This window comes from Chelmon rostratus, chromosome 17 (genome assembly GCF_017976325.1).
Source record: "Chelmon rostratus isolate fCheRos1 chromosome 17, fCheRos1.pri, whole genome shotgun sequence".
In the NCBI taxonomy this organism is placed as follows: domain Eukaryota; kingdom Metazoa; phylum Chordata; class Actinopteri; order Chaetodontiformes; family Chaetodontidae; genus Chelmon; species Chelmon rostratus.
In genome coordinates this window covers 19,946,044-19,969,908 of record NC_055674.1, presented here as the reverse complement: position 1 = coordinate 19,969,908, position 23,865 = coordinate 19,946,044, and the positions used below count along the sequence as shown (strand labels likewise).

The window sequence follows — 23,865 nt, the reverse complement described above, 5'->3', positions numbered from 1 at the left end:
AAACTTTCTGAGCTGTTTTTATTCACGAAGAGCTCAGACTGGATTTACATTTTCCTGTACTAATCTGTTTTAAAGGCTGAGAGATTCATCATCATTGGTGGTACACAACTGCAGCAGCCGTTGTTGCTGACCAACAATCAAAGGCATCCGAGACCATCATTAATGCACAGGTTTTGGAGCCATTCACAAAAGATGAAGGCAGATGTCATCTTTTTTATGGTATAAATTATTGAATGCAAAATCAAAAAAAAAAAAAGGTACAAATAATAATTCATGATTGCAAATACCACTAAAAGGGCCCCATTGACTCAAGTCATACGGGGATGACTCAGTAAAGCCCTTATACTGAATGGATTGAATTTCCCTTGCTGTCCATATTGATGGAAACAAGATTAAGAGCCTACAGTCATGCTAGAGTGTCTGTGCAGCTGTATCTATAAGCACAGGAGCTAGTGCTTTGAGCTAAATGCTAATGCCAGCATGCTAACATGATTTCTATTAGATATTTCCATTGTGCTTGCCATGTAATTGTAGCATAATTAGCACAAAACACAAAGTAAAGCTGCGGCTGATGGGAATGCAGTTTGTTTCACAGATATTTTGTAATAAATCAATGTATCGGACACATTATAATTTTGATTAGTATGTACCAAATTTCATGACATCCCATCCAATGTGGAGACATTTCAATCCAAACATTCATGGTGGCGCTACAGGAAAAGTCAGGGGATCAGTTCATTTAGGAGGATTCTGTAATGGTGAACTTCTTTTGGACCCAAAATGCAGGACTCAGGCATGCTGGCTGGCATTGCATGGCTGCAATAGTTCAAGTGCGGATTTATTAAAAAGTTGTTGAGATGGAGGTGTGGAGAGCTGCCCAGAATTACAGTGGAGGGTGCCCTTCTCTTTAAAGTCATTTTCTATGAGGTGTTTTTTTTTCTCTGTACATCTGAAGGGCAAACAGCTCAGCCTCACCTTTTGTTAAATCTGAACAAACACTCCCACTGTCTCTTTCCTAAAGCAAGGCCAGTATGCATGCTCTGCTCCCACCTCTGCAGCAGAGGGGATCAAAGAGAGCACAGGGTCTGCTCTCTTTGATCCCCTCCGGGGTTGTACAAAAGGGATCAGTAGTCAGTGGTGATAAAAGAGACCAATTAAAAAAGGATTTCTATTTATTACACTTTACACAGTTGCCGTGTTGGAGGTGGGCAATTTGTTTCATCAGCATCACATTACACAGTGACCTGTAGAAGCAGAACACATGTACAAGTTCTTGCGGCTTCACTAAAACTGTAGCTATGTCTCCCTCTGCTGAATGTGATGCGGTGCTCCATGCCAACCCTGTCATGTTCGTCTTCAACTGGTTTATTTTCCAGGTTATTTCTCATCACCCATCCTCCACTTTAACATATTTTTAATCAGTGTTTGTCGATGCTTGTCAATTTTGTACACAGTTTCATGCAAGAATCATAGAAATCAAGATTAATAATCCAGAGGGTCATTAAAAAGCACTTAGCTTCTGCTGTTCTGAATGTATTTCCAGAAATTTCTTAAACACTCTTCTAAACATTTGATTGAAGAAAAATCCATCTACTGTACAATAAGTATGATTTTTAACCCGTTTCCCAAGTTCAGCAGAAATTATATCTTCTACTGTGACACAGGGAAAATACAAAGATGTTACTTTGTATGAAAATATCAAATCCTGCAATGTAACAACAATATAGACATAACTGATAATGAAACTTTTTAATCGCACATTGCACTTCACACAGTTTGATTGTCATTTCCGGCTGCCATCTTTGGAGTGGCAAACAGGAGCGTAACTTGGGAAACTGGATACATTATTTTTAAAACAAACCTTTTATTTTGCACATCCTCCAGATGGTTACAACAGAATTCTGCGAATACCGTGTAGTGTTGTTGAAATTTTGTATTGACTTACCTTCAGGATTATTTTTTTTATTATTATTTATGATAACATGTCACCATTTCTTTTCCGTTTCTAATCCAGCCGCCAACGTTTAGACTTTCCTCTTTGCGTGTTGTGGTGTTATTTACGGTACACTGCGCTTCTTTTCAGGTCGCACTGTAGCGTCCATTACGGTAACGCGCTCACTGGTGACGTTACTGTCTAATCAGTCACGCCCTCTCAGAAACAGAGCGAGTGAAAAAAAACACAGAGAGAAAGTATTTACGCTGCCGTGACTTTTGCCCACTGAGCCTCATCCTCACTGCGTCCTGTGCAGCGGCGCGGCAAACAAAACGTTTTTAACCCTCCTCAAAGTTTTGTTTTTGCCTTGTTGGACACGTTTTGTTCAGCGCGAGAACATCCTTCAGTCGTGAAGTCGTGAAGGAAACAAGGTGAGTGATGCATTCAAACGCTCACAAACAACAAACTGACTGTCTTTCCTCCGTGAACGCCACACGGCTAACTCCAGCAGCACTTAGCTAACTTAATTTTCTATCATAAAAATAGCTGTCAAGTTTCAGGGTAAGCAACATTAAGCAACTAAATAGTTTATATGACATTAATACTTATTTTTTGTGGCATAAGTGGAAAACAGGCTTGCTGTCGAGGTTGTCATTTGATTTGATGTCCCCAACTTAACCGTGTTCAGGTCCACCGATTCCCACACTTCCAGTACGGGTTGTGTTTTTTTTTTACTGGGGCGGTCATTTCCTTTGGGAGGTGGTGGGCAAACAAGCAAGGGGACACCAGCCAACATCAGAAAGAAAGAGGGTGTGTGTGTGTGTTTTGTGTGTGTGTTTTGTGTGTGTGTGTGTGTGTGTGTGTGTGTGTGTGTGTGTACTCACTCTGCTCTGTGTCATCCAATTACCTCTCCACTCAAGTCTGAGCCGATGGTGTGCGTGCGTGCGTGTGCGCCTGCGCGCGAGACAGAAGCTTTCTTTCAAAGGCTTGAAAATGTTTTCTCTCAACACAAACCTCTCATTCGGAGTTAATGAAGTGCTGGAGGATTAGCCTCTGTGGGAGCTTCAGGGTTGTGGGATGTTGCCAGTATCTTTCAGCAGGTCATTACAGGATGAGCGTCTGTGTTTGTGTGTGTGCACATTAATCACACAGGAGAGCAGAGGTGGAGTGAAAGCCCTTGTTTTTGGGCCCTGGTTCAGGCCTGTTGTTGGTTGAAACAAAAAAACATCAGCTGATGCGATGGGCATGGCATGCGTGTGAGTTCAGTCGTCGGTGTGTTTCAGGTAAAAAAGAAAAAGTTCCAGATTTGTAATGAAGGGTGGTGGCGGCTGGCTATCGTGACAGTTTCAGTCAGGATGTGGCTGGCTCGGAGAGGTTGACGTGCCCCCCTCTCTCCTCAGATCTGCACAGAGATTTACTGGTCTGAACTTCTGTTCCACACACAACAGTTTTACTGAAGCTGAGCTAGCTGAACACCTATATATATCATATATCACCTATATACCTTTACATCATTGCATGTTCTAGCTTGTTTGGGGCCCGACAAGACCTTCTGTCGCTTGAGGGAAGAGGGCCCTCAGACATACTGACTACATTTGAAGGTTGCACGTATATTTTCAGTCTCAGGCATTCAGTGGACATGTGAACCTCATGCTGTGGACATGTCTGGAGTTCATACGAGAGCTTTAGCGTCTCTGCAGGCAGCACGACATAGCGATCCAGCTTCCCCGCCAGGTCATGTGATTTGGGTATCAGGACTGTACTAACTGGATGCAGTATGTAGTATACGCTAATCTTTTTACTATTTTGGCAGATCTTAAACAAGCCAAGTCTAAATGAATGGATGTCAATCAAAGTGCGACTCTGGACTGTCAGGGCCAATTACAGAGTGACAACAACATGTTTTCCCGAATTCGCGATAGTTCTTTTTGTTTTCTGAGGTGTCCCTGGAGCCATTTCACCACCATCCACATTTAGTTGTAATTTCTTCTAGCCACGAGCAGCACCCCATTTCCTTTGAGCCTAGCATTGTGGGAGAAAAATGTGCATCAACAGCCCACTCAAAAACCAAGTGTTTTAGTCTGCATTCTGTACTTTATTTTGCCACTTTTCCAGCGGGAACACACTGCGTACTCTACACGACAAACCTGCTTGCAATTAGTATGGAGTATGGAATTGGGACAAAGCTCCGATGTTGCCAGCTGAGGACTAAGTGGGGATTCAGACTGAAAACAGGCCGGCATTAAAACAGGGCAGGGGGCTGCGTTGGTGGGGGCGTTTTGTTTATGGTACCAGTGAGATGATGAGAAACGATCCAGGAAATCCAGTCTGAGCAACAGATTAATGCGTTGAGATGACTCATCAGTCGCCAAACACTTCAAAAGTGTTTGCAAAACTTACAGAGAGGATTTTACAACCTTGGAAAGTTATCAAGGTGGAAACTATTTTGAATGGCCTCACAGTTGGCATTTTCATCCATGTCTGTTGTATGTTTTTGTGCTGGCAGTCTGGCAGTCAGCACCGTTACTACTTTAACTACATTTCCCAGTGGCATGGCAGCAGCGTCACCGTTCTCTGAGTCAAATCGCTTTTTAGTCGCTCAGCTCTTTTCTGGATCGAGTAGTGCTGTAGTGTCCACACAAGCTACGTTTCCCAAGCATTTTCAAAGCTCAAACGCCCTGCAGATTTCTGCTGCAGACTGAAATAAAAGTGCAAGGATCAGTAAGCCCCCGCCTAATTCTCTCAGGGTAGCTTCGGTTTAGTGAACCTTCTTTTAATGTAGAGGAACCGGCAGCTTAGCTCATTATACTTTCCAGTCAGCCTGCCAAACACATCCATTCACCTTAGCATCATCTCTTTACTAAGATGTGTTGCTTTACATTGTTAATAGAGCGAAAAAAGGTAAAATTCTTTGTTGAGTGGACTCTCTTTTATTATAGTTATATGATACTGTCACAGAAAAAAATACAGTGATATAAATTTTAAGTCATGTCACCAACCCTTAAGTGCTGGCATTTCATCTTGACACGTTAATAGGTGCGTTACGCATTTTCTCAGATGTTCCTGTGTGCGGTAAATGCATCTGATTTCAGGACGCTCGTGTATTAGCCTGACCATCGAGCCATGACACTGCAAGGTCTTGGCATTATTACGAGGCCAAAGGCATGAATCTGCAAAGCACCATCCTAATATTTTGTACTCTGTCGTAAATGATTGCTTTCAGAATGTCCGCCGCTCTGTTAACTGTGCTGTCATGCCTCTTTAAAAACTCACTATGGTTTTTATGGCCATGTCTTTTACAGCGTGAAGTCAGGAGACGGAGCTTGTTGTGTAGGCCTCGCATGTTGTTGTGCAATATGATCTGCTGTAATAGTCCCCTGTGAGTGCAGGCTGTAGGCAATAAAGCAATGATAATGAGAGAGGGACAGAGAGAGAGGGGTGGATGGGAGGTAGTACGTGGCTGAATTGGAAAAGAAGTATGAGCATAAACAAGTGGACAGGTAGGCCAAGAGATTTAAAGATGCAGAAGAAGAGTGAGGCTGTTGTCCGTCAGTCTGTCCATCCCATTCTTGTGATATCTCAGGAGCGCCTTGAGAGAATTGCTTCAAATTTGGCTCACTCAAGAACACAATTTCACACAAAAGTCTCGGAGTATAAAATGATAAAATGATGCCATTTTATATCCAAAAAGTTCAAAGTCAACTTCACTGTGATCTTCATAATGTTCTGGTCGTTATACAGCAGCATAACTCAGGACAGAAGGTGAGACTGTGACCGTGTTTCACATTTGGTCAGATACTGAACTGGTGACACTAATCTTGGGCTTCCAGCTTGAATCTGTGCTGATTGCAGAGATGTTCTGTGCTGCATCCACATTATACAGTTTGTAGCTCCTCTGCAGTGGCATCCATATTTGAAGCAATGCAGTCCAGCACAAGCTCATTGGTTCTACTGATACTGAGCTTCAGGTGATTGTGATGAAGCTCTCCATCAGTTCTTTGTGCTCCTCTGGAAAAACAGTCTGTAAGTGAAGACAGCATGTTTCTCAGGAAGAATATATTAAAATGCTTTGGGGTTTTTTTGGACCAAAAGTCCAAAACTCCCAAAATATTCAATTACAATCTTAGAAAACGGAGAAAAGCATTAGAATCCTCACATTGGAGAAGCAGGTACTTGGTAACATCCTCACATTCTTGCTTGAAAAATGACCTAAATGATCATGAAACTACTTGCCAGTGAATTTTCTTTCAGCTAATAGACTAGTAATTTCAGCTGTACAAGCAACAATTGACAAAAGCACAGCACGTTGCTGTTTGATGGCAGAGCTTGTGCCTTTGTGCAGAAGGTGAAACCACTGCACAGTAAAAGAGACTCAAAGTGAATAGAGAGTGATAGAGAAAATATGTAGATGAGGCAGGAAGATAGAGCAGGACTACAAAGGAGTGAGTTATGCTACTGTGGCCTATCTGCATTCAATCACCTCTGTAAACTGTGTGTGTGTGTGTGTGTGTGCGTGTGTGTTTGTGTACCTGCTGTTTGCCTGAGGGGCAAACTCCACTCCTCACTGAAATATGACTGGAACGGCTTCTGAAGGTTTATCTGTGCTTATCTCCACATCACTCAGGTTATTCTTTGGGAAACGTATGTGTGAGGCGACGTTACTGAACAAGGTCATCCTTTGCTAACCAGTACTATGAAGTGATAGTTATCAGACTTTACATGTGAATCCATAACTGCTTTGCTATGAAAGTAGGCTTCAGCAGCACCTCCATGGACCGCCATGCACTGCTGCCTCAGGGACATTGTTGGCCTTTTTTTCAACGACTCCACGTGTTAGCACAAGCAACATCAACCATCATGGCTGACTATACCTATACACTACCTTTGCATAGACACAAGAGAGCAGCTTATATGGGCAAATCAGAGTGTTTACATGCAGCTGGTCTGTAATCAGATTTCCTCTCCACGCCTTAGCTTATTTTTTAACCAACCGAGTGTATTATTGACATGCAGTGTTGTAGCCTGAGAGATGTTTTTAGTTCAGCATCATTTATGAGAGAAAAAAGCTGAGAGTTTGCAATGTTCAGCTACTGTGAGGTTTTGCTGGTTAATGTCATTGTAAATTGAACATCTTTGGGTTTTGAAGTGGTGGTCGGACCAAACGAGATATTTGATGAGGTCACATTGGGCTTTGTTTCCTTACATTAATTGTAAAAAGACAAATTGTCTGTATTCGCTCCTAGGCCGTGTAAAAACTGTCTCCAAATATTACCAATGTAGGCAGTTTACCTTTTGAAATCTGCTTGTATTCCAGGGTTGTCTAAACCCTTTCACAGTGGAATGTTTTTTTTCTTTTCCTGAAGATTTATATGCAAAAACAGAAAAGAGTCTTTAGTTGAGACATGATGTGAATTCTTGTTTTTATGTTTATTTTATTTTTAGCTTGCTCTCTGCCACATTGGTCAATTGTCACAGCTCCTCACTTGTAACTCAGAGGTTTGTTACCATTCGAGGTGTCGCATTACACTGTGGGAAAGAGGTATTCTGCCCAGCAGTGTGTAAACATATCTGCATGTAGTAAAGTGGTAATGTGCAGGGTGATGGTACTGCGCAAGACAGGGCAGGACACACACAAGATCAGGTTTCATTGTTGGTGATGTGGGTTGTGTGGGGCTCGCTGTGCGCCCCCTACCAGCGCAGCCCCTTGGTTTGTTCAAAGCAAAAGCATATAACAAGCTGAAATGACCCTGAATCTGAATTTGACTTATTGTTCCAGAGGAAGTATTATTCAACGGACCAGTGATATTTTGTGTGATCACTCCACAGCATTTCTCTAAAGTGGTGTGTTTTCTGTGCCCCGGTCATCTGGGATCTGCTCTTAACCATCTTCAGAGACCTCTGGGGGAGTTTTCATTCTGAAAAAAAAAACATAAATAACTTCAGTTCTTACAGTGACACTGTGTTTGACACAAATTTCCCCTTAAAAACCATAAGTTAAATTCATAAAGCCAGTCGCTTATGGTAGCCGATCTTAGCTAATGTACTGATTTACAATAGTCCCTGACTCCCATCAGCACAGTGAGGATGTAACAGGTCATCTGACCCAGGCTTGAGTCCAGGTAGGGAAAAGGCAATGATTTCAAAACATCATTGAAACAGCAGGGTTTTGTTTTGTTTTTTGACATTTTTAAATTCAGTAAAGCAAGTTTTAAAAGTAAAGGTTAAAATGACACACAGATGCTTTTTGCCTTTACAAATGATTTCTGGTCATGAATTTAAAAGTGGTACAAGCTTGTGTTTTGCCCATTCAGAGTCCAACTAGGAAGATTTAGTAAACACAACCCAATACCGAGGAGAAGAGAGGAGCCATTGTCATCTGTAACTAGCCAGCTTCCCCTGCTGGGAAGCTGTTATTGATGCTGCTGTAACAAGCGCAGCATTGAGTCTCTATGTGTGTGTGTGTGTGTGTGTGTGTGTGTGTGTGTGTTTGTCTGCTTATTGCAGGGCAGCCTGTCTTCCCATACAGCAGTATGCCTATGATACGATGTAGTAATAACATTGTTCTGATCATTTGCGGTGCCTCCACTGCCTCAAAAGCTAATGCAACACCATCAGGGAAGTCTTCTTCTCTTCTTCTTCTTCTTCCACCTATATGTAGACTGTCCTCTCTGAATTCAGGTAAACTGGCGTGTACGTGGCAGGTTATGGGAAAATGTGTTCACTAAAAAGTTAATTTTAACACTTTCATCACAAATGAACTGCAGTAAAATTCCCGAATTGATGGGATGGCCAGAAGGTTGAGTGGTCTCTTTGCAGGCACAGCGCTTTGCCTCAGAGGGTCTTGTTTGTCTGGTGGTGCTGTACACAGTGCTGTAATAGCTCTGTAACAGCTCATCTCAGCCTCAGTTGCACCATCTAATGCAGTGGGATATTATGATAGAAGCATCTTTCCAATAGCAGAGTGATAGCTACCACACAGAAACCCAAGCTTCTTCCATTAAGTAAACTTATTGAGCTGAAAGAGAAAAGGTGCAGTAGGAAAACAGGGCCATGTTGTGCTGATTGTTGAATCAAATTAGGTCAGTGATTGATTAAGGTTGATGCGGCCTTTTTTAACAGTGCCGAGTCACAATGATGAATGACAAAATGACTTAATAATAGCATTTATTCATATTAGAACAGGATATTTCCATATAAAAACTGCCCTAGCCTATTGTGATTTTGATTGTGGTCCCACCCTCTCCCCTTGGTTGTTTTGTTCTCCAGTCCCGTCCCAGTCGCGCGATGAATAGTGAAATGGACTCCCATCCTGCGGGAATCCCACAGGAGAAACAGCCAGCCTCTGCTGCGTGTTGAGGTTTGACTGAGTCAGGACTCAGAGAAAGTGTGATTTAAACCTTAATTGCCTCAATGAGCTGTGTGTCACTGCCAAGCCTCCAGGAAGTATGCCAGGCCGATCTGACATAGTGGCCAAACCATGTAATTACAAAGTCATGTGATGCACAAGACTTTTACACATAGACTTAACTTGAGAGCATGGTGGATAATCTTTTTTTGAGTGTCACAACCCAGGTGAAATGAATCAAATCAGAATTTGGTTCAGTCAGTCCGATAACATTTGGAAAGTCTAGAAGAGCCACCTGATCTCTGAGCTCCACTGGCCGGTGGAAGTCTCTGTCTTTTTTCTTCACGTGCCACCAGCAACATTCATAGGAATTAACCACGGGTCACGCTTCACCAGGTTTCACTGGGAATGTCTCACTGTTCCACGAACTAAAACTGTCAGAAGGACTTCTGAGATGATTCAGTCATAGAAAAATTCTACACATAAGGACTTCAAGAGAGCCCCAAAAACAACCAAATCACGCCCCTCAGCAGCAAAATCATTCCCCTCTTCGGTGATTGCACAGGAGGAAGCCTGGCTGCTTCCTTTTTCCTGCTGTATCAGGAAGAGGCCATCACCGGGTTCATGTGTGACACCCTGAGGAGAGGGTGGAACTGTCAGAATGAGGAAAAAGGAGAGAGCGGGAGAAGTGTGTCACTTTGTCATCCTCGCACTACAGCAAGGTAGCAGAGTATTGCGTTTCTTACATGTTTTATTGCTGTTGTCATTGATTAGTCTGCTGATTGACCAGGGAACTTTGATACCAAAATATCCTGGACTTTATTGGCCTTGCCAACAAGGCAAACTGACAGCTAGGCAGGAGTGTAGAGTGTCTCCAGCTGCCACTTTTAATACACTCCAACATACACACAGGATGTAGGACAAACACACTAACTCGCAGGATTAATTTCATTTTAGAGATAAAAAGCAGGTTGAAGCCCAGAGACTCACACAAGTGTGCTGAAGTGCATGTCTCTTTGTGAGCCAACATGAATTATTCTGCTTTGTCTCGAGTTGACTGAAAGGAGTTTAATTTCCATGAACTCAAAGCTTCATAAGAAAAGATGAGGTAGAAAAATGATCTGATCAAAGACGGTGCTTTGGCTCCTAGAAGAAGCACCCAGGTGAATAAATTATCTGCTCAAATGAACTGCCTCTTTTGATTTTTATGTATTAAATCCATACATGATATGTTTGATAATGGAATAAGCAACATTAAAAGAAAAATGTATTCTTACTTATTATTTATTCTAACTCTTAAAAGCTAAACACACTGCAGACCAGCAGATCAGCTGTTTCAGTGTCACTCAGAATCAGTTGTATACAGTATCTACATTTTATTTCCCACTTTCATATGCAGTCAAGTCTAGTGTTTTCAGTTTCATATGTGAAGGATGTTAATTTACATCTGTGCTGTGTGCAGTTTTCAGGACCTCTGTTCATATGTATTATTTTCTAATGGTACTAGCTTGAGCAGCTAAATGTAGCAAATACCTTCCAGAAGTATTTCATTTACCACCTTTATATGCAGTGTAGCAATGGTGCTGCTGGAATGAAACTCAGAGAGACTGATATGTGATGTGCACTGCTTTTGGAAACAGGATCGCAATAAACTGTGATGTGGAGCTGTAACTCCATAAAAATCTGTCGTAAATCAAGTTGGAATCGAGAGATAAACATGTCGTTCCTGCGCTAGCAAACACAGTTTGATGGCAAATTTGCATTTGCAGATTAGTTCATAGTGTAATGTGGTGGCCTCAGGCAACCTCATGGGCAGGTGATTGTTTCAGGGGAGGGAGTGGAAGATGCAACACTACAGCACATTACATTTACAGTAGGTAAGACATACAGCAAGTCCCCATTTGATTGAAATTTTATAAGAGCAGGACCTGAATGTACACTGAGAATCTCAGTGTACATTCAGCCTTCATGAATACGTGCATGATTGAAATATGAGCGATACTGCACTGACGCACATCGGAGGATGAGTCATCAAATTGTAGGATCAGGACCGTCTCTTGTCACACACATATCACATTTGGCCTTGCGCACGCACACACAGGTCTATACACACAGCCGCCCACACTGAGTCTCAAACACGCAGTTTGTGTCTATGTTTAAGGTGAATGCTTTCTGCCTTCATGTCTAAAGCTGCTTCGCACATCTGCTCAGTGCAGCCCACGTCAGTCCTCAATAACCTGCCTGGAGACCACTTCATGTTTCTCACCTGCTTAACAAAGGAGACATTTTATAGATCAGATTGATTGATTATAGATAGATCAAATGAATCATTAACATAAATAATCTTTTCTCCATTGTAGCAGATTTTTTTTTTTGGAGTGGCATCTTCCATTAGATGCCCACGACCCCCATGTTTTAACACAGGCTGTCTCATGACACAACTGTACGCCTCATGACAAATAACCTTAATTTAATGTGTAAAATCCTTCACCTTTGAAGAACCATACCAGTTTTTTTAAAAACATATTGTTAATATCTTCATAGGTATGCTGTATATTCTGAGACTTTTCACCTTTTTAGCTACCACACTAATCATTTTTACCACATAAATGTTTGCTTAGCGCTTTATATTTGTATCGTGCACCGTTACTCACGACACTGGATCATCATTAAGATTAATGCACTTTATGAAAGACAATGTTAATCTTCAGGGGAAAAACTGAGCTATTTCACACAGAAAATTCCACAGTTACAACAAAAGTATTCAGCGTTTTCCTTACAGTATTTTATTTCCTCCATTGTGACAATGAAACAATATCTGGCTCATTTAGTCTGCTTCATGTTTAAATGTTCCTCTTCCTCAGCATGTAACTGCAGGAGGGCTTCGTCTCACTCTGTGAAGTGTGTGTTGGTTCGTATTCAGCTTTCTTTCCTGAGGTTGTTTCCGTGTCATCTTGTCCTCGTTGACATTTCATCTCCAGTCTGTTTTCCACGGGGCGTGAACAGGGAGCTGGAGCGAGCCAGTGAGAGAACCAGTGAGAGAGGCCGAGGGTACAGAATTAAGACGGCTGCAGGGAAAGAGCGCTGTGGGTGATTGTGATTAAAGTTTCAGTTCCTCACACAGTCATCCTGTTCCGCTCCCTCCTCTAACCACTTGTGTCCATTTCTGTGTTTCATATCTTCATCATTAAACTTCGGACAGTGTTTCTCGTCTGCGCTGGTGTGACCTCGTGTTTGCATGCGTGCACCCTGACAGTCTCAGCGTTTTTTGGATGGCCTGTTGAGCGTTTACTAGCATTTAGCCTTTAATTAGCATTTGCAGCTGCCACCGATGTCTGTGGCGTGACATCGCATTTTCCTTCTTCTATTTTGTTGTCTTTTAGTCCTGATTGGTTAAGAAGCAGTTTGATTGAATTTGTGGTTAGCTAAGTGGCTGAACATTGCCATAAAAGCTTTCTGTGAGTTGAATTTGAAAATGCGCCTTAATCAAATCTGCTTATCTCTAAATCTTTGTGCACATTGCTTTTTTTCTCCCACTCTGTGCCACCCGGAGACACCCTCATTCAACAGTTACAAGAGTTCACAGCTCTGGGTGATAAACGGAATAGTGCGACATTTTGGAAAATACATTTATGAGCTTTTATGAGAGTTGGATGAGAAGATCGATACCTCTCTCATATCTGTGTGGTAGAAAGAAATTGTTGAACAGTTCCTTTAAAGTGGGGAAAGCCCCGGCTTGTGAAACCATTTGATCTGGCGTGCGAGGTGATCCATAAATACAGAAAAGCTGGTTGTCCCTGAAAGCTGCACACGTAGCGGCTGGTATCACATCAGTGCATCATGGTGACTGTCAACAGGAGGCCGTGGTACTGTTGCTGTCGCATTACTGCGTTTCATAAACCCATAATACAAAGTACCAACACATCCAATAACTTCAAGGACTGTCCCTGAACAAATTCAGTTCCTTTCTCTGTGAATGCAGCTTTAGATGAATGGATCCAATCTTTAGAGAGACTGAAACTATAAACCTGTGACCTGCGTCTGCATGGACTCATGAGATGTGTGCTCATACACCATACTGGCCTGATCACATGAGCAGTGTTTGTCTCAGCAGAAACAGTGTGTGTGTGTTTGTGTGTGTGTGTGTGAGCATGCATGTTTATGAGCAGGTACAGGAGCAGCCCCCCTGGCCTGGTATTTGCTGTATCAGCAGGGTCTCATGGAAAATTCCATAGGACACAGGTTTAGTCCAGCGCCGCATGTGTGAGGGAGAGAATGACGAAGAGCTTGGATATTGTTTGTGCGTGTGTGTAGCCACACCAGTCAGGTCCGTCCACAACTTTGATCCAGGCTGAAATATCTCAACAGCTATTGGACGGATTGCTGTGAAAGTATGTACAGACATTGTGCCTTTGGTGACCTATGTTATGTCACATACAACACATATATGTGATCCTAAAAAATACTGCACACAAACATAATTGTATAGTAGGGGTTAGCTACAGGCTTTCTGTGAGAAGATGCTGCCAAAATTCAGGCAATCTGAAAGTTGAGCAGTGTTGTTGAAAGCCTTCTGGGGGAAGACTGCAACGCTCCTACCTGTATGTTCCCCGAGAGGAAAATTACAGCAATTGTGGTTTGAAATCCTTCTCTGACTTTCTTAAGTGGGTTAAACAGAAATTGTTCTGCCTGTTTACATGTGGATGCACATTTTCGATGCCATCTTGTACAAACACACACAGGCATGCCGTCATGTCTGTCGGTTCCCAGGCCACTAAATGAATTTTGAAATCAAGAAATCTCTCCAGATGTTATCACATTTGCTAAATGTTTGGTAGCAGCAAGTCGATAAACATCCAGAAGATTCTTTATTTTCATCTCATGCTTTATGGAAACAGAATGAGGACTTGTTGTTCCCTCAAATTGATTTTCATTCCGTTGTGGGATAAACTGAAAGCAGCTGCTACCTGAAAGGCAGGAAGAGTTACAGTATGCTCGGGGATGGTCAGCAGGAATGTAAAGTCCAGTGTTCTGAGTCATTGAGCACCATGGCCCTTTAACCCTCTGGGGCCTGCAATCCTGCCGCCAGTATAAAGCAGAAATTTCCCCAAAACTGCTGCGAACACCCTTAAAAAATGCATTTTGTGGGACTGTGTGAGGGGAACAGAAAGGAAAATCTGCACATTTCAGTGTCTAAGTCAGAATGACTTAATGAGGGTTTTTTTTTTTTTTTTTTTTTTTTTTGCAATATTTCAGCACCTCAGACAGTAGGTTTTTGAAACGTGTATTAATGATATTCTTACTGTTTCTTATTGGTGCTGAGGCTGTGCTGACTATAAGCGTGCTGTATGTAGCACTGTGGGATCAGTGTTATTTAGGTAGGTGAAACATATAAAGACGCTGCCTCAGAAGTGGCTGACAGGCCTCAGGGGGCGTGCAGCAGGGAGTAAGACATCACAGGCTAAATCTGTACTCACCTTATCGTGTTTTCCAAGCCTCCCTCAGGCTTTATCTCATGCTTATCTGCCACTTCTCCGTTTCCTTCTCCTCCTCCCTCTGCGCTCCTTCTAAAGACCCTCTCCCCTGCCCTGTTGCTGTTCTCAGCCAGCTGTTCTTCCCCCATGCCTGTCACCGTTTGCTATTTCCTGTTTCATCTCCTCAGTCATTCTCGATGCCTGTGACAAATGAAAAAAACAATCTTGTTGTAAATGATTGAAAAGTGTGTGTGTGTGTGTGTGTGTGTGTGTGTGTGTGTGTGTGTGTGTGTGTGTGTGTGTGTGTGTGTGTGTGTGTGTGTGTGTGTGTGTGTGTGTGTGTGTGTGTGTGTGTGTGTGTGTGTGTGTGTGTGTGTGTGCGCCCTCCTCCAGGAAGCTCACTGTCCAGAGCGGCTGTGATTGCATTAACCTCATATCTATTGAGTTGAGATGGATCAGACGCTCCGCTCGCTCTGCTCTCTGCTTCCAAACTGTAAGATGCACTCAGCCTCTCGTCGTGTTGCTGACACATGTGTGGCTGTCTGAACCTTATGAACGCTGAGCAAACCTTCCCGGATAAGTCCACACATGACTCTCAACCAGAGCTAGCAGACACAGGAGAACCGGCTCTGGATTAGCGTGAATCAGAATCAGTGAATCTGTCACATCTGTCGGCACGGCGCTGCTCTCAGAGCTAGATATCAGAGCTAGTTTCCCTCCTCTCATTCATTATTCATCCTTGTCCAGGATTCCACAGAGCTAGTTACTGTAATCCATCACAACAAACACAAAGCCTCGATATGTTGGCTGAGCGGTTTCTCTTCTTCGCCCGTCAGCCACAGGAGCAGACAGAGGGTCTCTGTCAGAACACGAAACATCTTTCCTTCTAAACTTATTTCCTACTCACTAATTTCAAGTTTGACGTGTAAACGACAGAGAACAAGTTAGCGCAAGAGAAGCTAATTGTAAACAGCTTGCATAGTGAAATGATTTAGAACAAGGCTGCAGTCATGCTAGCAGCTCTGTGATGCTGTTCTTAGGCCAGTGATGCATGTAGCTTAATGCTTAGGTCAGCATGCTAACATGCTCACATTGACAATGCTAACCTGTTGATGTTTAGCAGGGTCATCTTAGTTTAGTGTTGGCATGCTAACCTTTGCTAAGAAGTACTAAAGTCAAAGCACGATGTTGGAGGTAGATGGAAAAGAAGATATCAGCCCTATGATGGCGTTATGAGGAAGAATGATCGCCAGCATCTGTAGGATTCATCCTCTGGGGACTGTGAATGTCTGTTCACACTTTCTTGGCAATCCATTCAATAGTTGTTGAGATATTTCTGAACCAAATGACAGACTAATCGACAAGCTGAAGTGTGGTTTGTCTGCTGTTTGGTGCTGGGCAGGTAGTGTACAGTGATTTTTATCAAGACTTTATTGACCGAAAACTGCCGCCTGCTGCAGTTGGCAGTGATGTGGGGGGGGGGGGTGTTCTGTCTTAATTTGCTGTGGTCTTGTGACTGTGAGCGACCCCGTCCACCTTACACAGTCATTCAATCCATTGTTAAGATAAAAATATTGATCAGAGCAGCTTTACAATCATCAGCCTCAGGGATATAAGTTTCGGAAATGCTGCTTTTCTTTCCTATTCTTTGAATGGGTCTTAATCTCACAGCCTGGTACCTGTAATCGTCTTAAATCCTGTTTTTGGAAACCTGGGAAATGGAAAACCTGCCAACAAGCACAGAAATACTGAGGAGTAGTGACCTGCTGCCGGTGCCTCTGTCATTGTTTCCTTTTATTATGTTTGTCTAACAGCCTCACTCTCTCTGAACAGTGCAGCAGTAATGGAAAGTTGAAATCAATGGAAGTTTTCTTTTCCTCATTTTCCTGATTGGTTGACACAGCTTGCGATGTAATAACTGATGATGTAAGTCATGGCCGAGGTGAATGAGGGGACTGTTCTCCTTCTCTGTCTCTGTCAAGTCGCGGTGGCGGCGGCGGCCTGTCCTCAAATTGGTGTTGCCAAGGAAACGTGGGTTCTGACTATGCCACTAGCGGGTCATTGATTCAGTGGGTTATTTGGAATGGGGGAGGGGGTTGTTTTTCAGGGGTGATGTAGAGATGATGCTTATAAAGACACTGAAAAAAACTGTTTTTAAACTCCTCCGGTCTCCGCTCCCCTTCCCCCTCTCCTGTGTACAAACACAAGCATCACCTGTTCCTGATTGGATGACACGGTGTCGTGTGGCTCGGTCTGAGCAGCTTGTTTCTCGCTCACGGAGCCGGGGCTGTGGACACGAATTCGATTTCTTTTCAGCGCACACACAGGATGGACAGCCACAGGACCATGCTGAGACACATCACCTGTCTTCTCACCTGTAACCAGGGCGACTCTACAACTCTCCCTCTGTGCTCCTCTCCCCAGGTGTTCAACATCCTCTGCTGTGCGCCCTCTTGAGTGACCCCCTCTCCTTCCTCCCCACCCTGTGACTCCACCTCTTCCATGATGTCCTCTCAGGCCACACCCATCCAGGGCTCACGACCTGTGACTCCTCCACTTACCTCTGCAGGATCCCCACGTTCGCCGTTGTTGGCAGGTAAATGCATGTTTTTAAGTACTCAGAGGCTGTTGAGAAAACGTGCAGCTGTATCAGAACCTTTCCTAAAGGGGCTCTCCACTGCTTTTGCACATGAAGATCAGTATTTTATATCAATATTGTCTGCAGATCTGGAGTCTAAAGTCTTAGCAAATAAGACTGAGCTTAAAAAAGGAAGATCCACCAGAAATCACCAACATAAACCACCATGTTCTCAACACACTGATTACAAACACTAGTGTTACAAAGTAGTATTTGTGTTGTGGAATATAAAACAGCAACCTTGAAGTGATCATAAGGCAAGCTAACGTTGCTATAGAGAGTATTGACAGTATTATTATTACACATCATGATATACCATAATATATAATGCTGGTCATTCTTCTGCGTATTACACAGACAGTAATAGTGTAAGATAACTTATTACTGTCGAATGACAGTAACTTGTGATATGCAGTATTTATTACATTTTGAGCCTAACCCTAACCCTAGCCTGCCTAGCAACATCCACCTTTGGGGAAGTAACAAAACAAGTTGTGGGTCTTTACACGAAGCAAATTCAAATTGATGAGAGTAGCTTCCTAATCAAAGCAGCCAGCCTCCTTATTCAACTTGTACTTTATTCACCTTGTTCTCTGCTGAGTCCACACTGCTTCTGTAGCCACTGCCAAACATGTTGACACATCTTTGTTATATTGATGTATTTGATTTATTTGTGAGAGCGTGATTCTGTTGAGGTTTTGTTTATGGGAAAAGTAATGACATCACACAAGGACAGTGGGATGTGGTAACCAGGCAGAGACCCCGATTTGATCGTGTCTGGGCACTTCATCGACCATACTTGTGTTTGTGTTGGGAAACCTGGTGAGGGGTCGTGCCCTCGTCTCTGCACCTGAAACTCCCGCTTGTGGGTCCACCATGTGTGCCAGAGGCGGTCTATACCGTCCTCAGGCCAACGGTGGAGAAAAGCAGCAGCAGCAAGAAGCAGAACAGGAAAAAAGCAGAATGTTATATATACACATTCATTTATTGTCTTACTTCATTAATTAAAGATTTATTACTATATACTGAAGTCAATCATGGTATATTTTATAGCAGAGCGTGCTGGAACCGTACTGCTGTGTGCTGTTCATCATGATGTAACACACTCACATTCTGTCCCATCAGAGACCCTGCAGCCCCCAGCCTGCAGACACAGAGACCGCTCGCCATCCCCCATGAGAGGCTACCTCATCCCCAGCCCTCTGCCCACACGCCGAAACAGGACCTGCTCAGCGTGAGCACACACACACACACACACGCACACACAGTAGAATCACACGAGATGAAGCAGCCTAACGAGCCACTAAAGCGAGTTTCATATTAGCTGCTGTGTTTGCAGAATAGTAAGTGCAGCTTAATGAATTCAGTAGTTACTGGTAGAAGATCTCATTCTAACTCTTGAATGTAGTTAAAGGCAGAACAGAGGCCTTAACCTGTTCGTTTACGTCGTTCTTGCAGCAGTGACTGAAGTGGAAAGTTTTGTGTAAGCAGGAGCACCACTCACACAATGAAATCCCACCACTGCGTGTGTGGGAACTTCCAGTCAGTGCAGAAACTTTGTTTCTGGAGCAGTTGTTGCTGCTTCTAAGCAGAAATCCATATGTGCACACGCAAAGTTCAGTCCCCACACACGCACACACACAGTGGTGACTATACACTCAGTCAAGACAGGGTGAACAATGTATCATCCACCATGCTGAAAAAGCCTGGCTGTCATTATAATAGCAGGAGTGATGAAGTGGAGGTGTCAGTGTGTACTGAAGGCTGTTCATGTGAAGGATGAATATTCAGGTTGACTCTGAGGGGGTTGGACGCAGGTCAGCATGGTGACTACATTTTATCTGTCAGTGGTCCTGTGCTAGTTCTCCCTTAGCTTTACAAGTCAGTTTAATGCTAGCATGCTCATTAAATGTAGTTTTTCATTGTATCAAATCCCATTTTTAACACTGTTGATGCTCGACATAATGTCCATCCACAGTATGTATGTCCTGTTGTTGTGAGGGAACTTCTTCAAATGTCTGTATGTATGTATATTTGGATGAACTGCGTAGATTTTGTTCGTCAAAGGTCCCTCTGACCTCACAAAACACATTTCTGGCCAGTTGGCGTCGGGATGTCATGTGTTCGCCATGTCAGAAGGTGTTGATGTGTTGTACACTGCCATAGTTGGATGCTCTTCATCACTCACTCTTTTTTTATTTTTGCCTCCCTGTGTGTGTGTGTGTGTGTGTGTGTGTGTGTGTGTGTGTGTGTGTGTGTGTGTGTGTGTGTGTGTGTGTGTGTGTGTGTGTGTGTGTGTGTGTGTGTGTGTGTGTGTGTGTGTGTGTGTGCGCGCGCAGGACGGCTCGTGCATCAGAGGGTCCGGTGTTTCCTGGTGTGTGTAAATGCTTTTCCCGCTCCAAAGGCCATGGCTTCATCACGCCATCCGACGGGGGGAAAGACATCTTCGTCCACATCTCAGAGTAAGCGTGTGTGTGTACTGTGAGGATGAATGCTGTTGTGTGGAAGCTTCCTGGACGTATAGCAGCGTGTTGCTACATTGCTGTTCTTATGAGGGCAAAAGGTCCTTCAAATTATAGAGAGAAGAGGACAGCAGCCCGAAAAACTGATGTGTGAAGTTACTTTAACATGTTGTAATGACGACGAAATGATGTGAAGTGAACGGCATGCACACACAGTGAGAAGACGAGCCACGACAGTGACATGTGACAGCGGGGTACTTGATGCAGCTGTCAGTTACAGCAAGTCTCTCTCAGAGTGAGGGAGGCCGTAAGTGTGAATTAGTTAAAGGTCACATAAACTCCTCACATTATAGCAGGCAGACAGGTGGCCTTCTCAGGCACACACACACACACACACACACACACAGGATGATTTGGGATGCTGGTGAGAACAGTTAAGTTAGAGCCCTGGTGAGGTTTGGTTTTAATGAGTGACATCAGACTATGTCAGTGTCTGTGTAGGAAACATAGGGAAACACACACACACACACACACACACACACACACACACACACACACACACACACACACACAAAACAATGACAGGAGCTGTGGGTGTGTGTAGGAGGACAGCAGAATATCTGATGACCTTCACCATGGTGCCTTTGTTATCACCCACAGGCTTAAAACTCATAGACGTCAGCAGTGCGCACACACACACACACACACACACACACACACACACACAGACACACATGCACACAGACACACAGACACACATGCACACAGACACTCACACAAAGGAAGGCTTGTGTGTGTGTGTGTGTGTGTGTGTGTGTGTGTGTGTGTGTGTGTGCGCGCGCGCGTCTTGTAGGAATGTTATGTCTGATTGATGGTGGTCTGCACCTTAACATTGACTGAGAACTTCCCACCACTCGAGTCACAGAGGCCCCGTCGATTTTGAGAGATTAACAGAGACGATGAACAAGGCTCGCTGGTGCTCTGAACTTATTTCTAGTGTCCTCCGCCTCGTCTGACCATCTGGATGTAAAAAAAATATTCGGTTTGCCCCACGATGTTTCTCAAGTGGTAGCTGTAAGTGAAATATCTCCAGATTTCAAAATGACAAATTTTAGCATTGCATATATTGATGTTCAGTGTGTGTGTGTGTGTGTGTGTTGCCAAAAGAGCCACAATGTGGCCTTTCCAGTTACCAGTTACCTGGCTCGCAGTTAGACAAACTGGTCGAACGGGTTTCTTATTGTGCCAGCAGAGTGTTTTTTCCTCCAGATGGTTCCAGTGATCATTGAGGACTCAGTCAGTGTTGTTAAACGATCCTCTGGGTTTTTCAAAGGTCGCCGGTGAATGAATTTTAGGAAAATCTGATGCTTAGCTCTGTGACTCAAACTGGCAAACCAACCACTTCAGCATCAATACTGGAACTGAGTGAACATGTGAGCAGCTGAGCCTCGAGAAACGTGTCTGACGTACAGATCTCACCTTGCACAGCTCAGCTGCTTTGACTTGCATTGTTGCTATTGGCTGGAAAATAGAACCATTTCCTTTGTTTTAACATATGTGGCGGCGCTGCAGTAACTCTTCTCACCCTGAAACTAAACAGAGTGGGGGTGTTTTTTGGCAGTGGCAGTTCAGCGCTTTGACTTGCTCTTTGTTGGCTGCAGATGTCTGCACGCAGGGTAAATGTTCTGTCACGGCTAACTTCTGAATCTCCGCCGGTCTTTCCTTCTCCTCCAGCATCGAGGGCGAGTACGTGCCGGTGGAAGGCGACGAGGTGAGCTACAAAGTCTGCTCCATCCCCCCCAAACACGAGAAGGTCCAGGCAGTGGAGGTGACCATAACCCACCTCAAACCGGGGACCAAACACGAGACCTGGTCGGGACACGTCGTCAGCAGCTGAGCGCCAACCCCAGCGTGGCCAGGCCAAGGCGGGTGGGGGATCGGGAGGGATGGAAGGGTTAAGAAGGGAGCGTTGGATGATCGGGTGGGGAGGATTGAATGAGGGATGTTATTGGGAGCAGTGAGCGGAGGGAAAGCCAGGTAATAATCTTAGTTCTCCTTGTTTAACAGTCAGGACACGTCAGAGGAAGAACGAGGTCCTGAGGTGACGGTTTAATTCAGAGGGCAGTCTGATCTCATAGTTTACTTCAGTTCAAACGTGGGACGCTTCCTCTAGTAACTATATTTTGGGGAAACGTACAGTTTGTTTGATTGCCGATTACAGTGAAGAGATGTTTATTATAGACAGACTTCTAACATTAGGTTTCTTGCTTAGATTCGTAGAGTCCCGATGTGGAAACCTGATTTGTGCGTTGTTTGAAATTGTACTTGGTTTGATGAGGAGATTCATTTCGGCTACAGTTCTTGCTCATGTGGAGAGTGCTGAAGGGATGCAGGAGGGCAGCGCTCCATGTCACGCTGTCCAGCACCGTGGGGCTGGGTTCCAGTATACTGCGTGTGCCTACTTCTACACAGAGAGCTGCCAGCTCTGTTTGTGCCTACTTCTACCAATCTATCATCTGTATCTGATCAGGGCGACTGTATGAGTGGATTAAAGCCTTTTCAACCAGTGCGTCTTTGTGGATTCTGCATTTTTATTTTCACTTTCATTTTTGGATAAACATCTTTGGAGTAAGTCTGAAACAACACATGCATAACCCCAACAAGACTCATGACTCCTGTGTGTTGTAGATTCAGGACTACAATCATGTCTATTCCTCCCTAAAGCATGGAATCAGCCAATAGAGTGCCTCCAAAAGTGACGTGTCGTGGCTGCGTCACAGTCTTGCACACCTCGTCATGATTAGGACTGCCCGTCATTCATGGTGTCCAACATTATACATGCAAGAAGAAAGCTTGTAGAGGATGTGTCCTGTGGAGCTATGTTGATAGCATCACTGTCTGCAATTTGGGATATTATTTCTAAAAATACTTTAATGAGTTAAAGAAGAATATAACAGCTATTTGAAGAGATATTCCTCTGTGGATGTCCTCTAAAAGATATTCCTCTGTGGATGTCCTCTAAAATGCTGGTGTATTTAGATTACCTTTTTTAATTCTGACAGTAGCTGCATACAGACCAGCCCAGAATGCTGATGTGAGAGTGAATGGAAAAAAGTGAATTACAGGTAATGTGAGTTTACACATTGCACCTTGTTCCATTATTGTAATCTGAAGAAATTAAGAGTCATATGTGTTTGAAGCAGTGGATGTGTCTTTACCAGCACAGATAAACCTCAATCTGCTGCCCTCTTCTGTCCACATTTGTCCACTACAGCTGGAAGCACAGCGCAGAGGTCAGAGTGAAGCTTCTGTGGAGGATGATTTCGCTCGACATTAAAATTCAAAAGACAAATGGAAAATAAATTTGTGTTATATTTTAGTGCTCAGGACAATTAGCCGTAACAGAAATAAAAAGGAAACTGAATGTTGAAATGACAAATTGAAAAATGCAAAGTGATATTTTAAATCTTGAAGAGGAAATTAGAAAAGACTGACCCTGTTACATCAAACAGATTCATAAGCAGACTGCTTACTGGAAACTTAACCTGGTGCTGTGGTTTATATTTGATTAAAATGTATATATTATATACAAGTAATTATCAACTGCTTTAATACTAACATGTCTCTCGATATAATTAATGATGGTCTCAAGAACAATAATGTATCTGTATTCCCACTGAGGAATGTGGAATTGTATTCTGTAACTGCATTAGACAACTATCATGTTCTGTTTTTTACCAAATTCTTCAGTTTAGTTACTTTATTTTGAAATGTCATAACCGGAAGTATACATGCTATCAAGTTCGACTTGACAACCTAGAGAGCAGGTTACGCTTCACCCTCAACCAATACACAACAATGTATGAATAGAAGTAATAGTTACTTTTATTATTGTATAACAATAATGAAGAGCTGTGAATTTTATACTTGAATAACAATTTTACTGATATTAGCAAAGTGCCGTTAATGTCAATTAGTATTGCAGTTCCGCACCGTGACCACTGGAGGGCAGT

General features: G+C 43.4%; 1 protein-coding gene across 1 annotated transcript; it reads left to right on the top strand.

Moving 5' to 3' along the window:
• The first annotated feature begins 2,168 nt into the window (after nt 1-2,168).
• On the top strand, nt 2,169-22,421 carry carhsp1 (calcium regulated heat stable protein 1). The gene is made up of 5 exons (XM_041956964.1): nt 2,169-2,364; nt 17,177-17,348; nt 18,516-18,624; nt 19,730-19,852; nt 21,587-22,421. The coding sequence occupies exons 2-5, from the start codon at nt 17,255-17,257 to the stop codon at nt 21,747-21,749; spliced, it is 489 nt and encodes a 162-aa protein (XP_041812898.1). The 5' UTR covers nt 2,169-2,364; nt 17,177-17,254; the 3' UTR covers nt 21,750-22,421.
• Nucleotides 22,422-23,865: the final 1,444 nt, after the last annotated feature.

Coding starts and splice junctions, on each gene's coding strand:
- carhsp1 (XM_041956964.1), top strand. CDS start 17,255: ATGATGTCCTCTCAGGCCACACCCATCCAGGGCTCACGACCTGTGACT. Junction 17,349..18,515: donor ACGTTCGCCGTTGTTGGCAG/GTAAATGCATGT, acceptor CTGTCCCATCAG/AGACCCTGCAGCCCCCAGCC. Junction 18,625..19,729: donor CGAAACAGGACCTGCTCAGC/GTGAGCACACAC, acceptor GTGCGCGCGCAG/GACGGCTCGTGCATCAGAGG.